This window comes from Alligator sinensis, unplaced genomic scaffold, assembly GCF_000455745.1.
Source record: "Alligator sinensis unplaced genomic scaffold, ASM45574v1 scaffold289_1, whole genome shotgun sequence".
Taxonomy (NCBI): domain Eukaryota; kingdom Metazoa; phylum Chordata; order Crocodylia; family Alligatoridae; genus Alligator; species Alligator sinensis.
In genome coordinates this window covers 3,109,779-3,129,171 of record NW_005841881.1, presented here as the reverse complement: position 1 = coordinate 3,129,171, position 19,393 = coordinate 3,109,779, and the positions used below count along the sequence as shown (strand labels likewise).

At 41.4% G+C, this 19,393-nt stretch overlaps 1 protein-coding gene and 1 long non-coding RNA gene across 4 annotated transcripts in view; one reads left to right on the top strand and one right to left on the bottom strand.

Annotated features, from left to right (window-relative positions):
* Positions 1-6,787, top strand: part of LOC102378757 — a 20,487-nt gene extending 13,700 nt beyond the window's left edge. For all 3 annotated transcript variants that reach the window (XR_323109.3, XR_003092576.1, XR_003092577.1), the window contains one exon: positions 2,215-6,787. This is a non-coding gene — a long non-coding RNA (uncharacterized LOC102378757). The remainder of the gene's footprint in view (positions 1-2,214) is intronic.
* Positions 6,788-6,923: 136 nt separating this feature from the next.
* SEL1L (SEL1L, ERAD E3 ligase adaptor subunit) overlaps positions 6,924-19,393 on the bottom strand; it is a 49,230-nt gene continuing 36,760 nt past the window's right edge. The window contains exons 19-22 of the mRNA XM_006017608.3: positions 19,228-19,302; positions 13,133-13,305; positions 12,507-12,635; positions 6,924-8,978 (exon numbers count right to left, since the gene is read on the bottom strand). Of these exons, the coding sequence (XP_006017670.1) occupies positions 8,775-8,978; positions 12,507-12,635; positions 13,133-13,305; positions 19,228-19,302 (581 nt within the window). The 3' untranslated portion in view covers positions 6,924-8,774. The remainder of the gene's footprint in view (positions 8,979-12,506; positions 12,636-13,132; positions 13,306-19,227; positions 19,303-19,393) is intronic.

Below are 19,393 nucleotides of genomic sequence, written 5' to 3'. Positions count from 1 at the left end.
CCCGAAGGATCATTTCCTAAAGGCACAGCCACCCTTCCTGGGCTCCCATCTCTTTAAAACTTTTATTCTGCAGTGCGTTCTTGACTAAACACCTGAGTTCATTGAAATCAGCTTTCCTAAAGTGTAGCACTTTCACCCTACTAGTTACCTTACCCACTTGACGTCTTATGGTGAATTCTATTATTTGGTGATCACTGTCCCCCAGGTGACCACCGATCTGTAGGTCTCCTACCATGTCATCCCCCGTTGCCAATACCAGGTCCAGTAAGGCATTCCCCCTAGTGGGACCATGTACCTCCTGCATCAGATGGAGGTCCTGTACACAGGATAGGAACCTGCATGAACGGTGGGACTTTGCTGTCTGCATCTCCCAGCAGATGTCTGGGTAGTTTAGGTCCCCCATGACTACCGCTTCCCTAGTTTTTATGGTCTCCGAGAGCTGCCTCAGGAGCCCCAAATCTAGTTCTTCCCCTGGGTGTGGGGGTCTGTAGCAGACCCCTACCACCAAATCACTTTCTCCTTGACCTCCATGTAACCTAACCCACAATCCTTCTACTTTCTCCTCCGATTCCGTTTTGATAAGGGTCGAAGTATATCGCTCATTGACATAGAGCGCCACCCCGCCCCCTCTCTTCCCCACCCTGTCCTTTCTGTACAGCTTATAACCCTCAATGTGTACTGCCCAGTCGTATGATAAAAGCAGTTGGTATTTAGTAAGTTGCATGGCAACAAGATCCTAAGGAGGAAGCCCCCAGCTCAGGTACTGTGGTCTGACTCCTAAGTTCAGATCTCTGTTCAATTACTGTTGCCTCCACTGCACTCAAAAAGTGGAATTATTGTCTTCTGAGTACTAACACCTTGAACACATCAGACAAGGTTCCTTGGGTGAATTTGATATCTTTTATTAGACCAACCCAAATAGTTGGAGAATATTTATTAAGCAAGCTTTCGGGTTCAAAAACCCTTCGTCAGGCTAAGGAAGTTTCAGCAGTTGGTGTGAAGAGCACACACCAACTGCTGAAACTTCCTTAGCCTGACGAAGGGTTTTTGAACCCGAAAGCTTGCTTAATAAATATTCTCCAACTATTTGGGTTGGTCTAATAAAAGATATCAAATTCACCCAAGGAACCTTGTCTGCCTATGTCCTTAGACCAACACAGCTACAACCTAAACCCTTGAACACATCACAGCACTCTTCCTCCTTCAGATGCTCCCACTATTCAGGGAATAGGCAGCTTGAAGGAAATACATTTATCTTTTCCTAACCTTTACCTGGATCCTATTTCCAGGAAGCAGGATAGAATTGGATCCTAATGACATGTGTGTCTGTCTCTCATTTAAATACTAAATGCTTCATTTAACATTTGATTTGGAGAAAAAGCATTCTGCCTTCTACTTAAATCCATTTGGTAACTGGTTAGCTCATTGTACACTTCATTGTGGAGCCCATGGAAGTTATACTGCTTTTCTGTTCAAATCCCAATAAGCAAACTCTAGCAAACCTATTTAAGTGCCCTTTCTGTCATTTCCCTTATATCAGAGACCCAAAGAAGAAAATTTCTGTTTTGACCCGAATCCAAGATGACTCCAAACTGAAGACAACCCTCCAATAATTAAATTCTAAACATAGACAATTTAAAAACGTTTAAAATGTCGCATATAGAATCTTAATTATTAAGAGTTATCAGCTTTTAGAGCTGCTCTAATTAAAGCGCTTGCAGCATCATGTATATTCAGTGTCCCATGCTTCAAAATGGCAGTGGGGGCGCTTTACCTAAAGAATTCAAGGGATTCAAGGAATTGTTTGATGAGTTTTAGTTAAAGCGCCCTGCTGCCATTTTGAAATTTGGGGAAGCTGAATACATGTGACATGGAGGCTGCTGGAGTGCAGCCTCCATGTCACTAGTAATTAATTGAGTCTGCTCTAACTTGTGCTAATTAGCATGCCTCAGAGCCGAGCTGTCACATGTATAGATGCCCTATGGGATCTTCTTTTCTATGCTGCTGCACTATGCTTTTGATGGCTTGGAGGAAGGTATATACCTTCACACAACGTCAGATGGCAAACTTTACAATCTATCATGTATAAAGGCCAAAACAAAAAGTGAGGCGCATACTTATAAGGAAGCTCTTTTTTGCTGATGATGCTGTACTCACCACCCATAAAGGTGGCCAACTACAAATACTCATGAATAACCTCTCCCTTGCTTGTAGGATGTTTGCCCTGACTACCAGTATCAAGAAGACTATGGTCCTAGGACAGGGCATTCACCCATCATCATCTAGCAACCTTGACAACACACTTCTCAAAGCAATGAACAATTGTTCCTGCCTTGGATCCACAGTGAGCGACAACCTATTGTTGGATGAAGAATCAAATGTGTGCATTGGAAAGGCAGCTACCACTTTCAATAAGCTCTCCAAACGAGTCTGGAACAACACAAAGGTCACAATCAAAACAAAGTTGCTTGTGTACAAAGTCTGCATCCTCAGTGTCCTTATATATGGCAGTGAGATGTAGTCAACATATGCATATCAAGAAAAGAAGCTGAGCAGCTTCCACCTATACTGTTTACGGTGCATCCTTGACATCAAGTGGCAAGACAGGATCACCGACATGGAAGTCATCGCCAAAGCCAACCTATGAACCATGGATGGAAAATGGGCACATCCCAAATGACATCCTGTATGGGCAAATTACAGGTGGGGAGAGAGAAGAGTATGGTGCCAGAAACTGCGCTTCAAAGAAGTCTGCAAGCAGGATATGAAGGCTTTTAGAATTGACCCAAATCTCTTGGAGGCCTTAGCTGGAGATAGGACAAAGTAGCGCTCCCTTCTCAATCATGGAGTCCAACATCATGACAAGAAATGGTCACTTGAATTACAACAGAAACATGACAGAAGGAAACAGCCTGTCAGTAGCCCCAAATGCCATGTAGACCTGTGACCACTATGGCAGGACCTGCAAGTCTTAGTCTTTAGCCACAAGACAAAATGCACCACCAGTCAGAAGAATAGCTGCAGTGTCCACCATCACTCACTGACAGAACAGATGGCTTTCTGAGGCTCTTTTCTCCCATTGCAGAATGCAACTCACCACTGCCCACAGTCATTTTATTTCCTGTAATAAAAAATTAGCTACTTGAAAAAGTAAAGCCTCACTTTATCCATCTCTTCTTCACTCTCCTGAAACAGATTATCCCTCATTTATTAATACAAATTAGAAAATTAAAATTTCAATAAGAATTTGCATTTCTGGAAAACCCTAGCATGCACAGTCCATTCAGTGTGAAAGAGGTCTGCATGACAAATAGCTCAGAGGTGTTTTCCACCCCACATTAAGGAAATGGATAGAATATTTTACTATTATATTGGGAGACAAATTATTGGCCCATATATCATATTTACTTGCACACCACATGCACCCCCTCCTCCACCCCCATCAGCCCTTCAAAATTGGGGTGCATGTCTTAAGCAGGGAAGCTGATTTTCTATGTTGGAGTGCAAGCATGGGGATATTGTAAAATGGCTGTCATGTTTCCCCCATGCCAGCCTCAAGGAGTGAAGGGGTAGAGTCTGCTCTTCAGGGTCAGTGTTAGACTGTTAACCATTTCACAGCCACTGCAGGTCTTCCCAAAGAAATAGGAATATACAGTTTTCAAGTATCCTTGTCTGACCAGAATCATAGTATCTTACTGCAGAATGCAGACTTACCACTGACCACAGTCTCATTTTTCCTGTAATAAAAAAATGAGCTATTTGATTAAGTGAAGAATCACTTTATTTATCTCTCCTCCAATAGATTATCCCTCAAATATTTATTAATCAAAATTAGAAAATTAAAATTTTTTAACCATAGAGGTGGTGTCTTTATTTCACAAGATTAAAGATACAGTACAAAATGAATCTGTACATCTTTCTATTAACAGGATTTGTTTACACAATTATATTACACTTTGCCAGCCTTTATATTGAATTTCCTTAAATACAAAATAAATTTACAAAAATTCCTACAATACCCTTTAACTGCAGCTGATAAAAATCAAAATGGGCTTCCCCCAACAGCCCCTGCCTGCTTATGCTTTTATAGTAATTCTCAAAATCATATTAAACTTTCTTGTTTGTGCATTGTTAAAAAACAAATAATTTCAAATATATTTGAAAACAAATATAATTTCAGCTTATGGTTCATCTGAAATAGAAGCAATTGGTGAACATGAGCTTCTTTCCCTGTAACAGCCTCTTCATGTGTTAAAGCTAACTTGTATGGTTTGTGGAAAAAGTATTGGTACATATTTTTAAATCCTCTTACAACACACACTTGCATGTACTTTTCATGATGAAACAGGACATGCATTTGATATATTCTACTTTTGTGAGTTTATCAACAGAGCAACTGATGTCTCAGGGAAAACTTTTTTAAAGGCCACACTATTTTCACTTTCAGTTTCTGTATTTTTAAAGTCTCAATAAAGGGCATTTATATGAAAGCTCGTTCCTTCTACTACTTTACTCCTCACTTTAAACCATTAGTTATTGGGTGAAACAACTGATGTAAGTACATTTTGGGAAAAACCTTACTGGGAGAAGGCAGAATATCAACTTGAGAGTTCAGGATTCTGTAAAGTGTTATCTTTTTAAATTACAAAAAACAAAGGTTTATACATTCATTGGATTAGTGATTTCTAAAACAAAAAAATTCCCCTCAGACCTTCAGCTTCATTTTTCTCTCGTCTTTCCATATTTGAACTTCCATTGACAGCCATAAGATGTTTAGTCATTCTGCTCTCCAAATGCAAAGTAGAGAATGGGAAGGTTTGAAGATGTGAATTTTACCCTAAAATACTGCAGGTGGGGGTATAAATTGCTCACATTCAGAAACTTCAAAATTTCCAGAATAAAGAATGAGGGACAAGAAAGCTGGGGAAAACTAAGTTGAGCAGCATGTATAGTGTCAGTACAACTGTGGGTTGCTACTTATTTCTGAATGACATTACCAAAGTTTCCTGTTTGAATTTTCAAATTGGAACTCCCACTTTAGCCTTTCAAAAAGGCCAGTGCAGACTCAACTTCAGCAATATAAAACTTCACTGAATCAGAAAAACTATCTGAATAAAAATTCAATATCACTAAAAATTCTGAATAATTTGTTTCAAGTCTAACCCCACTTTTAAATCGTTGATGCACATACAGAGACAAGATGCACCACTAAAGATGTTCTATAAAAACAAATCCTAGTAGAAAAGTTAAAAAGCAACTCCCAGTTCTGTAAGGAAACTGGGAGAGTTGGTTGGTAAATTATGCACAACATGCAAGTACTCACTATTGCCAGTACTGATGTTATTTAAGAGGGAAAAACTACACTGCAAATTCTGGAAGAGAACAAGGATGTATCAGAAAAAAACCTGAAACATTCTGGAAACTGATCTAGAAAAATGTACTTTATTTCTTTAATTCTTGAGTTAATTTGATGTTATTTATGTTAAATTATCTCTATTACTATTACTTTATTGCCAAAAGAACAGATTGTTTTGTTCTACATTAATGGGAAGAAGTTTTCCATATTACTTTTTTATATTTCTGAAAAGGCAGTTCTTTAAAACGAAGAGTTCAAGCAATGTTTGCTCATTTTCTTTCACTGATTTCTTGTGAAATGTTTCCATTCTGTGCAAAGCCATCTATAAAAGAGCACTGCTAAACCATTTGGTGGGGATAAATTCCCCAAAACATACAGCTTAGCCATCAAAAATTATTCAAACATGCAAAAAATTCAAACTTAAAGTAAAATATAGCAAAAATGGTAGAATTGTTCCAAAACCTAAAATACAGGCATTTAATACAAATTTAGTAGTTGTTAAATTGGAAAGTCCGTATTTAGCAATGGTTAATTGGAACCATTTTCCTGGTAGCTTTTTATGTCTTTATGCTGAACTAAAGTGATCTAGAAAATAAGAAGCAAGAATTCTTGGTGGTGATCTCTTTTTACTGACCCAACTACATGGTTGGTATAGACATAAGCAAGCTTTCAGGTATCGCAGTACCTTACCTTAGGCCTAAGGAAGGGTACTATGATCCCCCAAAACTTCCCTATGTCTATACCAACCATATAGTTGGTCCATTAAATAAATTCCACACACAAGAATTCTTGCCCTTTACATATCTCCTGGACTATCATTATAACAACCCTAAAAAATGAAAGACGTAAAATGCAGCAGGGGAAAAAGCTTAAGAATGTCAATGACATTTTAAGAGAAAAATAATGCAGTTAAGGATTGCTATACATTTAGCCGTGCACAATACATAAGTTTAATACTGTTTCCTCTCATATTAGAGTTGAAACAAGATTTCCCTCCTCTAAATAATGTAAATTCTTTCAGAACCAGATATAAAGATTCTGATTCCATGTATTCAGTAACTGCATTTTGAAGATAAGCTCTCAGAAGAATTTAGAAGTTTTTGTTGCACTCAATAATACTACAGCCAGCCATACAATTTCAGCTTCTGAAAAGGGATTTTTTTTAGCCCTTCTCCCAAACTGCAATAAGACCTTCCTCAAATCATCTCAATATAATACATTAAGTACAAAAATATACAGAATCTCACAGTTTTGAAGCTGTTTGTTACAGGCTGGTGCCAATCCACTGAAAAATCACTTGTATAAAGGAGACAAGGTTCTTTGGGTGAATCCGATATCTTTTATTAGACCAACTTAAATAGTTGGAAAACAGTTATTAAGCAAGCTTTCTGGTTAAAAAACCCTTTGCCAGGCTACGGAAGTTTCAGCAGTTGGTGTGTGCTCTTCCTGGATGGAATGAAAAGTAAAGAAGCCAGAGGCTGGGCTGGTCTGCATACAAAACAGGCAGTCAGTGAAAATATAGATTGAGAAGTCAGTGGGTGAGAGAGAGGCTGGGGCGGGGGGGGAAGAGAAAGAAGGGGGATGAAAGTGGAGAGATACCTGGGGAGTCAGATGTCAGGCAGGTTATAATGTGTCATAAATCCAATGTCTATATTTAGTCCATGATTTTTTTCGTATCCAGGAGGCTGATGAACAACAACCTACACCTTTGTATAAAGGATGCAGTTAACACCCAAATAATGTGTGATCTACAGGAAGTGTCAGACTTCCACTTCAGATTTCATTCTGTTGCAAACATTGTGTATATTCAGGGTGTAGTGGTACAATAGAAAATACGTTGATTTGCCATTGAGACAAAAACTATACTCCTGCATTTACTCTGTGTATTTAATTTCCATCAAGAATTATCTTGTAAAGTAAAAACAAGAGTCCAGAGATTGGATTCACTCTCCCCACATGGTCACTTTGCACTCTCTGCTCTTGTAACATCAAGGAGAAATAAACCATGACACCTCCCATTCCCACCCCCTGGATTGTCTCATTGAGAGAGAGTGCTTATGGTAGCATAACTATAATGTCATTATGGACATCTGGTGACATCACTGCAGGTTAGGGCAGGGCTGCCAGAGCACTGTGATTCTTGTACACTACCCTGACTAAGCAGCTGCAGCACTGGCATAAATCCAGCTCCAGTAGTATGAGCTGCAGTTTGATTCCTTGCCCAGCTGTACAAGTAGACAGATACACCAAAGAATCTGCCCGTCCAATGTGTAGTGACATATGTAGATTTAATTCATGACTTGTACGATACAGGTCATTTCTTTTGTTTGCTTTTGGGAACACTGACACTGGGAAACAAGATAAAAGCAACAGCCCCACCCTTTACTTAAAGAAAAACTGGATAAACTATAATCTAGCTATATAACTCAGTGAGAAGACTTATGGCTTTGTCCCTCCTTCGGTGTCCTCTCTAATACTGTTTCTTGCTGCATTCTATAAGTTAGCCCCTCTGCTGACTATTGGCAAAATTAAAAAGGTGTCCTTTGCTCATGTCCAGAAATGTCACATCACCCACAGGTTCTAAGAAAATATGCAAACTTTCTAAAAAAAAGTCTGAATTTTGGATCTTGCATAGAATGTTAAGTCACACTTTTATTTTACATCTGCAATCTACCCTATCCACCCTCTGTGCTATATACTGACCATTAGGAAAAATGTAGGCTCTAAGGAAAGTCAGAGGTAAGTTCACCCAACATTTGTAGATCTGTTTTCTGCTTTTATCTGTTTCTTCTGAATGCAGAATCCAGGTTAAACCATCCAAAATTGATTAAGAGATTATGAAGTGTGAAAACTACTACTAAGAAATGATGAAAACACAGGCTGTAAAATACTTGGGATGCAGATCAGGAAAATAAATTATCATTGTAGCTCTAGAGCTACTTTTTTCTCTCTCTCCCCTTTTTTATTTTTATTTTTATTTTTTTTTACTTAAAAGGGCAAGAGAGTTCACCTGTTTCAAACTTAAGTTTGGGTTAATATTTTTCTTTCTACACAGGCCAGCTCCTATTGGAAAACATGCACAATCCTCCCAGACCAGGTCTTCAGCATACTTTAGAAGATATTGAAAAAGGACTTTAAATAAAGAGAAACTGGATACAGCAGGCATCACTTCTGTAGTTGCACAACTGTGTTTCACAAAAAAGCCATTGTGTTATTCCACTGGCACTGAAACAACATTCAAATCAGTCTTGGAAAAAAAAAGTTTCTTATCCCTGAAAAAAGGCATCATCTTAAGCAGCTTTCAGATTTTTATGCTTCTTCACACCACTCTGGGGGAAGGGACCATTGAGCTGATGTCTAAATCACAATGAAAACAGTTTGCTGGAGAATCCAGTTCTTTTCATTGAGGCTCCTGTTGCTATTGTGGGGGCTGGTGTTCTGGTGGAGGTTCTTGTTGAGGCACAGCTTGTCGCAGCCCTGCTGGCCTTGGGATTGCTTGATGTTGCCTCTGTCTGTAAGCTATAACTGTTCCCAGAAGCAAAGCGATGATAGTCATAAGATAAAGGTCCCATTCTGGTCCCAGCAGCTGATCCATGTCAACATGTGAAAATATCTCTCTGATCTAAAAACAAAACCCCCAAACCATTATGTTCTTTCGACTTAAAGTATGAGAAATGACTGAAACCGTAATACACCTCTAAATTTGGGGAAAACTTGTTTTTTTGTTTTGTTTTTTAAGCAATTTTTTAAGCATAAGAACAAGCTTTTGCAGTTCTAGAAGAACTGAAATCCAGCCTAATTCAAATAGCTACAAGCTCTACAGAACAAACTGCCTACATAGGTATACCTTTGCAGCAGTTCACAGGTTTCACTTACTTCCTGATAAAAGACTGAAAATTTATATTTTATTGCTTGCAAGCTGCCTAGTGTCCCAGGACATAAGTACAGAAATAAAAATAGAAGTGGAAAATTAGGGAAGAAGGGTAAATGTTATGGTTAAGGCACTGAGCATGCTCTTGGGAAATGTTCACTCATTTCCCTACTCTGCTCTAGCCTTCCCATTTGACTTTGCTCAAGTCATTTTAGCTCAGATCCGCAAAGGAGATATCACTTACCTGGGATCATGCTGATTATGTCTATGCCTAACTCTGAAGTACCCAGTTTTCAAAGTAGAATTTACAAACTCTGGTTTGCTTTCTAAGTTCCCTATACAATGCAAGGATAGATTCTGGTGCCTTGGAGTGGGATTCACAGCAGCTAGTATGCATTTTTGGGTACAGAAGGGGCCACCTAAATTAGCCAACAGAAAATGCTGGGGAGAGAGGGATGTGCTTAAATTCTGCTCATCTTGCACTGTAGCCCAGAGGCAAGTTCTTAGGGATGCAAGCTAGTGTCCTGGATTCCAATTCCTGATCCCCTTCAGGTGACTGCCTTCAACACTTGCTAAAGCAAGTAATTGGAAGCATTTTACTTTTTTTTTTTTCTGTTTCCAGAAATCTGGTGTTATTTTCTACACATGGGCTCAACTTCAACAACAGGAAGCACAGAAAATGCCCCAATCCAGTCTTGCCTCTAGCCTGGCAATATCTTAAAAAAAAATGTGGGTCTGAACTCTTACAAGCTGAGGAGTTAAAACCCAAGTCTCTCACTTCCTCGGTAGCTGCTCTGATCATTAAGCTCTCGTTTAAGTGGGTACCAATGGGCAAACCCTAAGGCTGTTTTTGAATGAAAGCAGCCATGATGACAGTTAAATTAGCTCTGTAACTGTGTTAGTTATTTGGGTTGAAGGGGTGCCTATTTGTGAATTCCACAACAGACTAAGGCAGGGGTGGGCAATATGCGGCCCGCCAGGCCACTCTATCTGGCCTGCGGGGCCCCTAAAAAATTTAGAAAATTAATATTTATCTGCCCCTGGCTGCCTGTCATGCGGCCCTTGATGGCTTGCCAAAACTCAGTAAGTGGCCCTCCGCCCGAAAAAATTGCCCACCCCTGGACTAAGGTATGGGATGGGCACAATGCTGCTGAACTCTGCCAATGTGGCTGAGCCTCTGCGTGCAGGCACTGTGGAACTTAAGGTGCCTAGGAAACTTTACTGGTGAAAGCCTGCAAAGTCTAATTTATACACATACTTTTTTGTCCTGCGACACGCTGGTGGTCTGCCGCTTTGGAGCAGACTTGATTAATAGAGTCTGCTCCTCATGTGAACTGCACTGCACTGAGTCCAGTTGTATAAGCGGCAAAATACGCATCAGTGCACAGAAAATGGTAGCAGTGTGCTTTTGAACTAAAGCACCTTCTATGTGATTTAGTTCAAAAGTGCACCACTGCCATTGTCTCAGCACTGATGCACATTTTGCTATTTATACAATTGTAAGCACTGCAGTGCCAGGCATTTTTCAAAGCACCTGGTGCTGCAGCACTTACATGTGTAAAAATGCCCTCAGGTGCTTAACTGTTTAATCAGGAGGTTTATGGATGATAGTCTTGGACACAGACTCCAAATGCCATGTAAATGCTTTTTGTGGATCTAGGTTCTATGAATGTTCCAGATCCCAATATCTAAAGCAGACATAATCTTTTCTCCTCACTTTGCCTATTTTAAGTACTTCTTATACTGTTGAGGATGCTATTAATTTTTATAACAGTCAAGCTATGGAGATACTGGATAAGTAAGCACCTAGGACAGACATTTGTTTAAAGGCCTATCACTATGTTGAATCTCTGCCAAGAGCAACCAAGTACCTGTACTCTTAGCTCCTATTACAGCTCTGATATCAGACTGGACTTGGGGTGGATGTTAAAGTATTAAATAGTCAAATATAAATTGGAAATACTTAACTCTGGTGATACTTGCTCACATACAAAAATGTCTAGTCTTGGGTAGGGATTTTTTTCCTGAAAGGAGTATTCAGACAGTTTCTAGGCTAAGTACAGACATTCAAAAAGCCCAAGCTTGAATTGATTCAATCTTTGCAGGTTAGTCTAACCCGTGCAGATTGAACCGAGAAGCAAGTGAATAGACATTCACTTTTGAATCTAGAAATGTGGCCACATGCCTGCAGTGGCTCAGGGTAGATGCTGGGGGGGTGCTAGAGCAAGCACCCCCTTCCCTTCCGCAGGCTGGAGGGAAGCTGAACTGGGGAGGAGGGGCAGTGTGACCAGGCCCTGGCAGGCCACTGAGTATGACTGGGGAGGGGTTTAAACCCCAACCCTGGCCTGCAGGGATTCCAGCTGGGGTGTGCCTAGACTGGGAAGGGGGAAGTAGCCTTTGCAACGTTTGTCCCCAAGCCTAGAGGCCCGGTCAGCGCCTCAGGCTCAGGCAGAGGGGCAGGAGGAAGATTAAAGCCCCCCTGCCTCCCCTCTCCCACTGGCACAGGACCCCACCGTGGGGGTCCCATGGTACCAGCTGGGGTCCAATGTCGGTGGGAGAGGGGAGGTGGGGGGGTTTAATCACCTCCCTCCACTCTGCCTATGCCTGCTGTCCTCCCACACCCCACCCCACTTCAACGGGGAAATGTCTGGCAGGGGCTTTGCCACCCCCACCAGGCAGACCAGGCTGTGTCCCCAGCCAGGTTTCCCACCCCAGCTCCCTCGTCAGCCTGCCCTCACTGCTCCAGCTAGACAGCGGATGGGCAGGGCCAACCCTGCTCTGCTTGAGCAGACAGCACAGCACAGCCCTGCCTAAAGCAACCCAGGGCTACAAAGCACCCTGGGATGCTGGGGGGCTGTGATTTGACTTGAACTAGGCAGGAGTCTGGGACAGAAGTTCCATAAACTGGTTTATCTAAGTCAGTTCAGTCTACATTCAATTAAGTTCATCTTAAGCTAGTTTCAACCACTTCAAAACTGGTTTATGTGCACTGAACTTCTGTTTCGTAACAGGTTTAAAAACTGGTTTCTGATTACTTAAACCAGTTTATGTGTAACTTCTGTTCCTAGCCCTAGAGACTGGTTGGGGATCAATAATGATTAGGGGCAATGTATTTTACAGTTTCTTTCAACTTCAGAGGCAGGAAAGATAGAGACTTAGGACCACCCAAAACCAGGTACAGAAAAGAAAACTGGTTTGGAAGAATGAGATGGGAAGTTAATGTTACTTTCACTTTAGAAGAATTCTTTGTCATCAACTTTAGGCCTCTGTGTTACTTACATTAATTTCTCGTATATACTGCAAGGAATAAATAACCCCAAGCTTGCAGAGTGCTAGGAAGACAGGAACTTGTGCATCTGGGCTTGCTTCAGCTGCCATGTCATAGAAGCGTTTTGCAAGGTGTATATCCTGCAATATATAGAAGATACACTGAAATCTATTTCCAAACAGAGAAAAAAGTTGGAATATTTAAACTAACAGATGAGAAACAAAGGCTTCTCTATACTGTAAGCAGTTTTATGCTATGACCTAAGACGTTTCGTCTATTTGACAGATAAAATCCAACGATCCTATTTCATTAAAACATTTTCTGAAGAACATATGGTAGAGTTTTGAGACTGTTCAATTTGACAGGCAAATTTTATTACATGCTCAGACAATTACCCAGAGAACTGGTTATGGTAGTACCTTATATACAGCAAATCCTTGACACAAATGTAAAAAAATAGAGATACGTCCTTTTCTTCTACTGTTATCTATTAGCTCTGAGGCACCTTAGTAGGCTCCTACTAAATATGCCTGTAGTGTCTACCACAGGCAAATCTTGTTTAATGTCTCTTAGATTATTATAAAATTCTTATTAATACTAAACTATGACTACGACTATTCTCATCACACTGACCCACCTGTTTAATACCCAGTCCTTTTTCATGCATGTACCCCAGGTTAAACATGGCTTGGGCACTATGTTGTTGCTCTGATGCCAGTCGGTAGTGAATGAATGCAGTTTCATAATCAACATCTGTACCAAAGCCATAGAAGTGGTAATCGCCAAGTTTAATTCTTGCAACAGTGTAACCTAAAACACAATACAAGTGTAAACACCCAGAGAAACATGCAAAATATCAAGACATACTAAAACTGACTCATTTAGTAATTTAGCTGTGATTCCTCAGCCCTGGGAGTGCATGGGGCACTCCTGTGGTTATGAGCCCCTCAACTAAGGGGGCTCCCAGCTGTGGGAGCTTGCTTCATGCTGGTGCAGGGGGAGCCCAGGATTGGGCTGCCCCTGCACCAGCAGTAAGGCATGATGGGATCTAATGAGCAATTTCACAATCACACCGCTCGTCATGTACATGTGTCATGGCAGGAAGTGCGAATGTGTGGATTGCACATTAGAGTCCATCACAGCTTTACCTGCACCTTTGAAGGGGGCCCTAGACATTTATACCACTGCGTCTACCTTGATGGCTGGCCATCCAGTGGCTACATTATAAATTGGAAACAAGGTCCCAGTAACCAAGTAGTAGGTATTTTCTAAATAGAGACTGACAGCAAAATTCCAGTGCAGTTGAAGTCAAATCTTAAAAATGGGTCAAAATAATCTAAAAACATACTTTCATCATAACCTATAACCTTGCACTCTACACTGTAGTAGTGTTTACTGGAATGGCAACAGGAAAAATAAAAAGGTTCCACACCTATGCAGAGGATATTCTTCAGCAAATAAAAGCCTGTAATGCTTTCATTTGGTAGGATCCTAAGCAGAGTAAAACATTTACTGTAAACCTGAAATAAAGCCCTTTCTAGCACAAAGAGAAGTAGCTAGCCAGTACAATGTCCAGATGACTGTCAAGCACATGCAGTCAAACATTTGTTCTTATGAAAAATGTTATGGGAACCCTCAGGGGTACAAAAATAGTACCTCAGTTTGTAAGGCTTCATTTAGGAAATTATCATTGCAGCTAGCTGTTTTGTACTCTGGAAGGATGAATAAAGCTTTTAGAGTTCCATTTCTGGCATGCAGACATTTTGTCCTGAGGTCCTTAAATTGTATTCTTAGAGATGAGTTTTCCAAGCTGCTAAATCAAAGTCTGTTAAGTAGGATGTGCTGTCTTCAAGGGTTATAGCCACCTGGACTTTCCCTTTCTCAGTCACTATAACAAACAGAGCAGGAACTTGACAACAATATTCATGAAGTCATGGGAGATGGGCCAGGTACCAGAGGACTGCAAAAGGGCCAACATAGTGCCCTTCTTTAAACAAAGGGAAAAAGGAGGACTGGGGAACTACAGACTGGTTAGCCTCACCTCAATACCTGGAAGCATATCATAAGGAAGGCTATTTACAAGCATCTGGAAGAGGAAAGGTTCATCACAAGCAGCCGGCATGGATTTATGTAAAACAAATTGTGTCAAACAAACCTGATCTCCTCCTCTTGTCTAAGTAACTACTTGGGTAGATGAAGGGAATGCTGTGGATATAGTTTATCTGGACTGCAGCAAGATTTTTCACAGAGCTCTGCACAACCTTTTCAAACATACTGGAGAAATGTGGGCTGGATAAAACTACTATAAGGGGGGATAGATAACTGCCTCAATAGCTGCAAGCAAAGGGTAATTATTAACAGGCCCATGTCAGAATGGCAGGATTCAAGTGGAATTCCACAGGGGTCTGTCCTGGGAATGTATCTGTCAAATGATTTGGATGCTGGCATAGAAAGCTTCTTGAGCAAGTTTGCAGATGACATGAAACTGGGAAGGACTGTGAAGACAGAAGATGCAAGTGCAATTCAGAAAGACCTCGACAGATCTGAAAGCTGGGCTAGAACCAACAGGATGAAGTGTATTGTGGACAAATGCAAGGTGCTACACCTCAGGATGAATAATCAAAAACAAATACAAAAATGAGTGACACTTGCCTGAATAGCAGCACTATGGAAAAGGACGTGGGAGTCTTGGTAGATCACAAATGCAATATGATTCTGCTGAGCGATGCAGTTGCACAAAAGGCGAATGCAGTTTTGGTCTGCATCAACAGAAGCATTAGGTGCAAAATAGGAGGCAATAGTGCCTCTCTACTCAGTACTGATTAGGCTGAGTAGAGAACTATGTGCAATTTTGGGCTCCACATTTTAAAAGAGTTTGAGAAGTTAAAGGGGCTCCAGAGGCAGGCAACAAAGATAATTAAGAGCTTAGAAAGCAAGTCATATGAGAGGCTGAAGGAATTGGACATGTTCAGTTTGCTGAAAAGGTGCTTAAAAGAGGACATGCTAGCAGTCTTCAAGTACTTAAAGGACTACCATAAAAAGAGGTAAAGCACCATTTTTCTCTTGCTGCAGATGTGGATGCAGATTAATGGCTTGAAAGTTGCAGCAAAGTAGGTTTAGATTGGATATCCAAAAAACTTCACTGTTAGAATAGTGAGGCATTGGAATAGATTACCTAGGGAAGTTGTGGATTCTGCATCACTGGAGGTGTTCAAGAAGAGGCTGGACACAGTCACTGGTCAGGGTTGATTTAGGCATACCTATGCCTCTTTTCTACTATGGGTATTTCCAATGCTTCTGGGCTTTGCTGGTTGCTCCTGCTCTCCTTTATTACAGGTGTCAGGGTATGTTTAAATCTTCCTCAGAAACATTGGGTGTCAGCAACAGCCAAGGCTGGGGATTTTGACTGGGGTGTGCCAGTCTTTGGCAATCCCTTGCAGTCAAGGATGATAGTTTTCCATGATTGTCTGATCCGTGTCTGAAGATGGCTGATGAGGCCTTTCCAGGATAGACAGACGCTACTGCAGCATGGATGTGTGTTTCTATATGGAGTGGGTGGCGCTGGATTTTTGATTTGTTCTGCGACACACTGTTTCAGCTGCTCCTGCTTTTCCATCTCTTGTTGTTGTCATGAGGTTTCGAAGTCCTGAGGTCCTTGCAGCAGACTCTTCCTCCATTTGGGGTGGCCCTGTGTGACAGCTGAAATTACGTTTGTGTAATAAAGGTGCTTGCTGAAAGCCCTATGAAGATTAGACCAAGTGTTTTTCTATATTTGTTTAGATATTAAGCTATATGTTGTTGCTAAAAGCCTAATTAAAGTCCAAGATGTAGTGAGGCCTTGTATAAAGTAAGGCCTAGTAAATTTAGCAAAGCCTAGAAGTAGTAAGGCCCTGTGGCGTAGTTAAAATTACCTTATCAAAGGAATGCAAGGCTTGTACTGCTAATTGGTCAGTCTAAGGACAGTTGAAGTAAAAGGAATCTGAGCGGTTGTACATTATCAGAACCATTCAGAAGCTTTAAATTGGCTAGAATATCTGGAAACCATTCAGAAGGAAGATACAGCTCTGTGAAAAGGATTAGTTAGCTGTTGCCTGGATCAGTGGGCCCGTGGACCTCAAGGAGCCCAAGAACTGCCTTCCAGGGTCCTTTCCGGTACCTCTTTGGACAGTGTCGTTCAGGGACGCCTGACTTCGCTGAACTTTGTGGAAAGAGAAGCTTGCTGTGTATCAGGCATCAGAGGGGACTGCCGATAAGTTGCCGATGCGAATTGCTTTCGTCTGTCATTGTCTGTTTTGTTACTATGCGTAGTTGTGTTTTTGTTAAGTCAATAAATCTTTCTTACCTTTCTACTCCCAACCATACTCTCAATCCTGAACCCTCCGCAGGCAGCTGGGACAGCCCTGGGTGATAGTCTCCCAAAAATTGACATCGATATTACATTTTTAAAATTTGGCCTTAAGGATGTTGTCCCTGTAGCACCTTTTCTGCCCTTCTCTTCAGCATACACATTGGTTGAGCTTGGACAATAAAAAAAACTTGCTTCAGGAGTCTGGAGGCAGCCATCCAGATGACATAGTCAGCCCAATGAAGTTGATACCAGATGATCAGTACCTCAATACTCATGGTGTTTGCTTGCAGGAGGACACCAACGCTTCTACATCCCTTTTCCCACCGGATTTGGAGGATCTTCCATAGGCAGCATTGATGGTACCTCTCCAACAACTTTAGAGGTCTCCTGTACATTGCTGTAGCAGAGCACAGGTTGTGCCTGCCACTTTAAGGGGTCTAAGCAGGCAGCAGGCAGGTGGGAGCAGACCCAATTAGGCAGTCACATGTTAGGCAGGAGGCCGCCTGATTGGGTCTGCTCCCACCTGCAGGCTGCTTGTTGCCTGTTCAGACCTCTTAAAAGTGGCAGGCACAACTTGTGCTCTGACACAGTTGTCCATGACTCAGCTCCATGCAGCAAGGTGGGGATCACGACTGCTTGATAAATCATCAGCTTGGTTTTGTATTTGGCGTTGAGATCTTTCAACACCTGTTTCTTCAAGTGTACAAAGCCTGCACATGCACATTTCAGGCAATGCTGGATTTCTTCGATGTCAATGAGAGATATCTTCCAAAGTACTGGAAATACTCAACGTTCTCCAGAGTCTCACTGTGGATCTGGATTACTGGAGCTGGGGACTGTTCATTAGGAGTTTTGTTGCTGGAGGACCTTAACTTAACATTTGGAAGACATCAGTTCCATTTACTTGTATGGCTTGGTAAAGACGTTGATGATTGCCTGAAGGTCTGCTTCTGAGTAAGCTCACACTACAGCATCATCAGTATACTGGAGCTCAATGACTGTGGTTGGGGTGGTCTTGGTTTTGGTTCAGAGTCAGCTGAGGTTAAATAGCTTACCAACCATTCAGTAGTTTAGCTCCACTCCAGCTGGAAGCTTGTTGGTGATCGGATGCAACATCGCAGCAAGGAATATTGAGAAGAGTGTTGGAGTGATGATACAGCCTTGCTTTACTCCTGTTTTAACCTCAAAGGGATCTGTAATAGATCCATTACTGAGAACCACCGCTCACATACCAACATGGAGCAGGCAGAGAATGGTGACAAATTGCAGTGGGCAACCATACTTCAGAAGAATCCTGCACAACACTTCTCAGCTGTTTTGTGAGGTCAAAGGCAGACATGTAGAAAGGCTTATGTTGTTCCTGACATTTCTCCTCCAGGAGCTGCAGGTATACTAATGCTCCTGAAGCCAGAGGTTCTTGGCTAGATGGTCTTGCCCCTCTACTTGGGGTCAGATCGAATCGCCGTATTTGGCAGTCAGAAAGGAATTTTACCCCATGATCAGACTGGTACAGACTGTTAGGGTTTTTGGCTTCCTCTGTAGCAGAGGCATTACCCTCTACCTGGGATCTTCTGAGCATATATTGACATTTCATAGAAGCAGGACATTGGCTGCTGTGGTTCCCCTGCTTTACCTGTGACAGGTTAGGGTTAGGGTCTATGTTGTGTCAGGGTTGAAGACAGTTTTACATAGAGTTTAGATGATGGTCTGGATAGGAATGATCCTGTCTCAGGCAAGGGGTTGAACTAGATGACCTCTTCCAGCCCTACTTCTCTATGATTCTATGATAAATTATGCTAATGGCCAGCAAAATTCCTTGGGGGCAGATGGAAATCTAATTTCTGAGATTCAGGAAAACAGCAGTCCTAAGAGATCCGGCCCAAATGTGACAGTCCTTTAAATATGAGACACTAAAAAACCTGCCTAATCATGTTCAAATTATATAAAAATAGCAGTTTAAAAATCTGTCAAAACAATGATTAGGAATGGGAAATCACCAGGACTCAAAGGCTGGCTAGTGGAGGTGGCTTAGAACTAGGTGACAAATGTAGGACTGCAGACTTGCAAGTGGCTTAAGCTTCTCTAATCCTGTCAAGCAATATTCAACCAAATTTCATACTGAAAACTGGATAAAGAATTACCCTGCAGAGCCACATGAATACATTAATGAGGGAGTAAGCCAGAATATAACCTGTCTTTGGAAAAATATTAATATTTCATAGATTTCATGGACATTTGGGCTGGAAGGGACCCTAGAGGATTGAGTCCAGTCCCCCAATATAGTTTCTAAAGGGCAGAACAAGCTATTAAATAGTATTACATTCATTATTTAATAAAATGTTAACAAGTGTGAGTGAAGCTGGTAACCGTGAACTGTGACTTACCTTGGGAGGCTGCTCTATTCCAATGAAGCAAGGCTCGAGGGTAAGTTTCATTCTCTCCAACTATGCTGGCCTCTTCTGCAGAGAAAGTCATTCATTAAAAGTGGGAACATGACATGGAAGCTCCTTACTGTATTCTACACTGTAAATGGGTGAGCATGTGCACAGA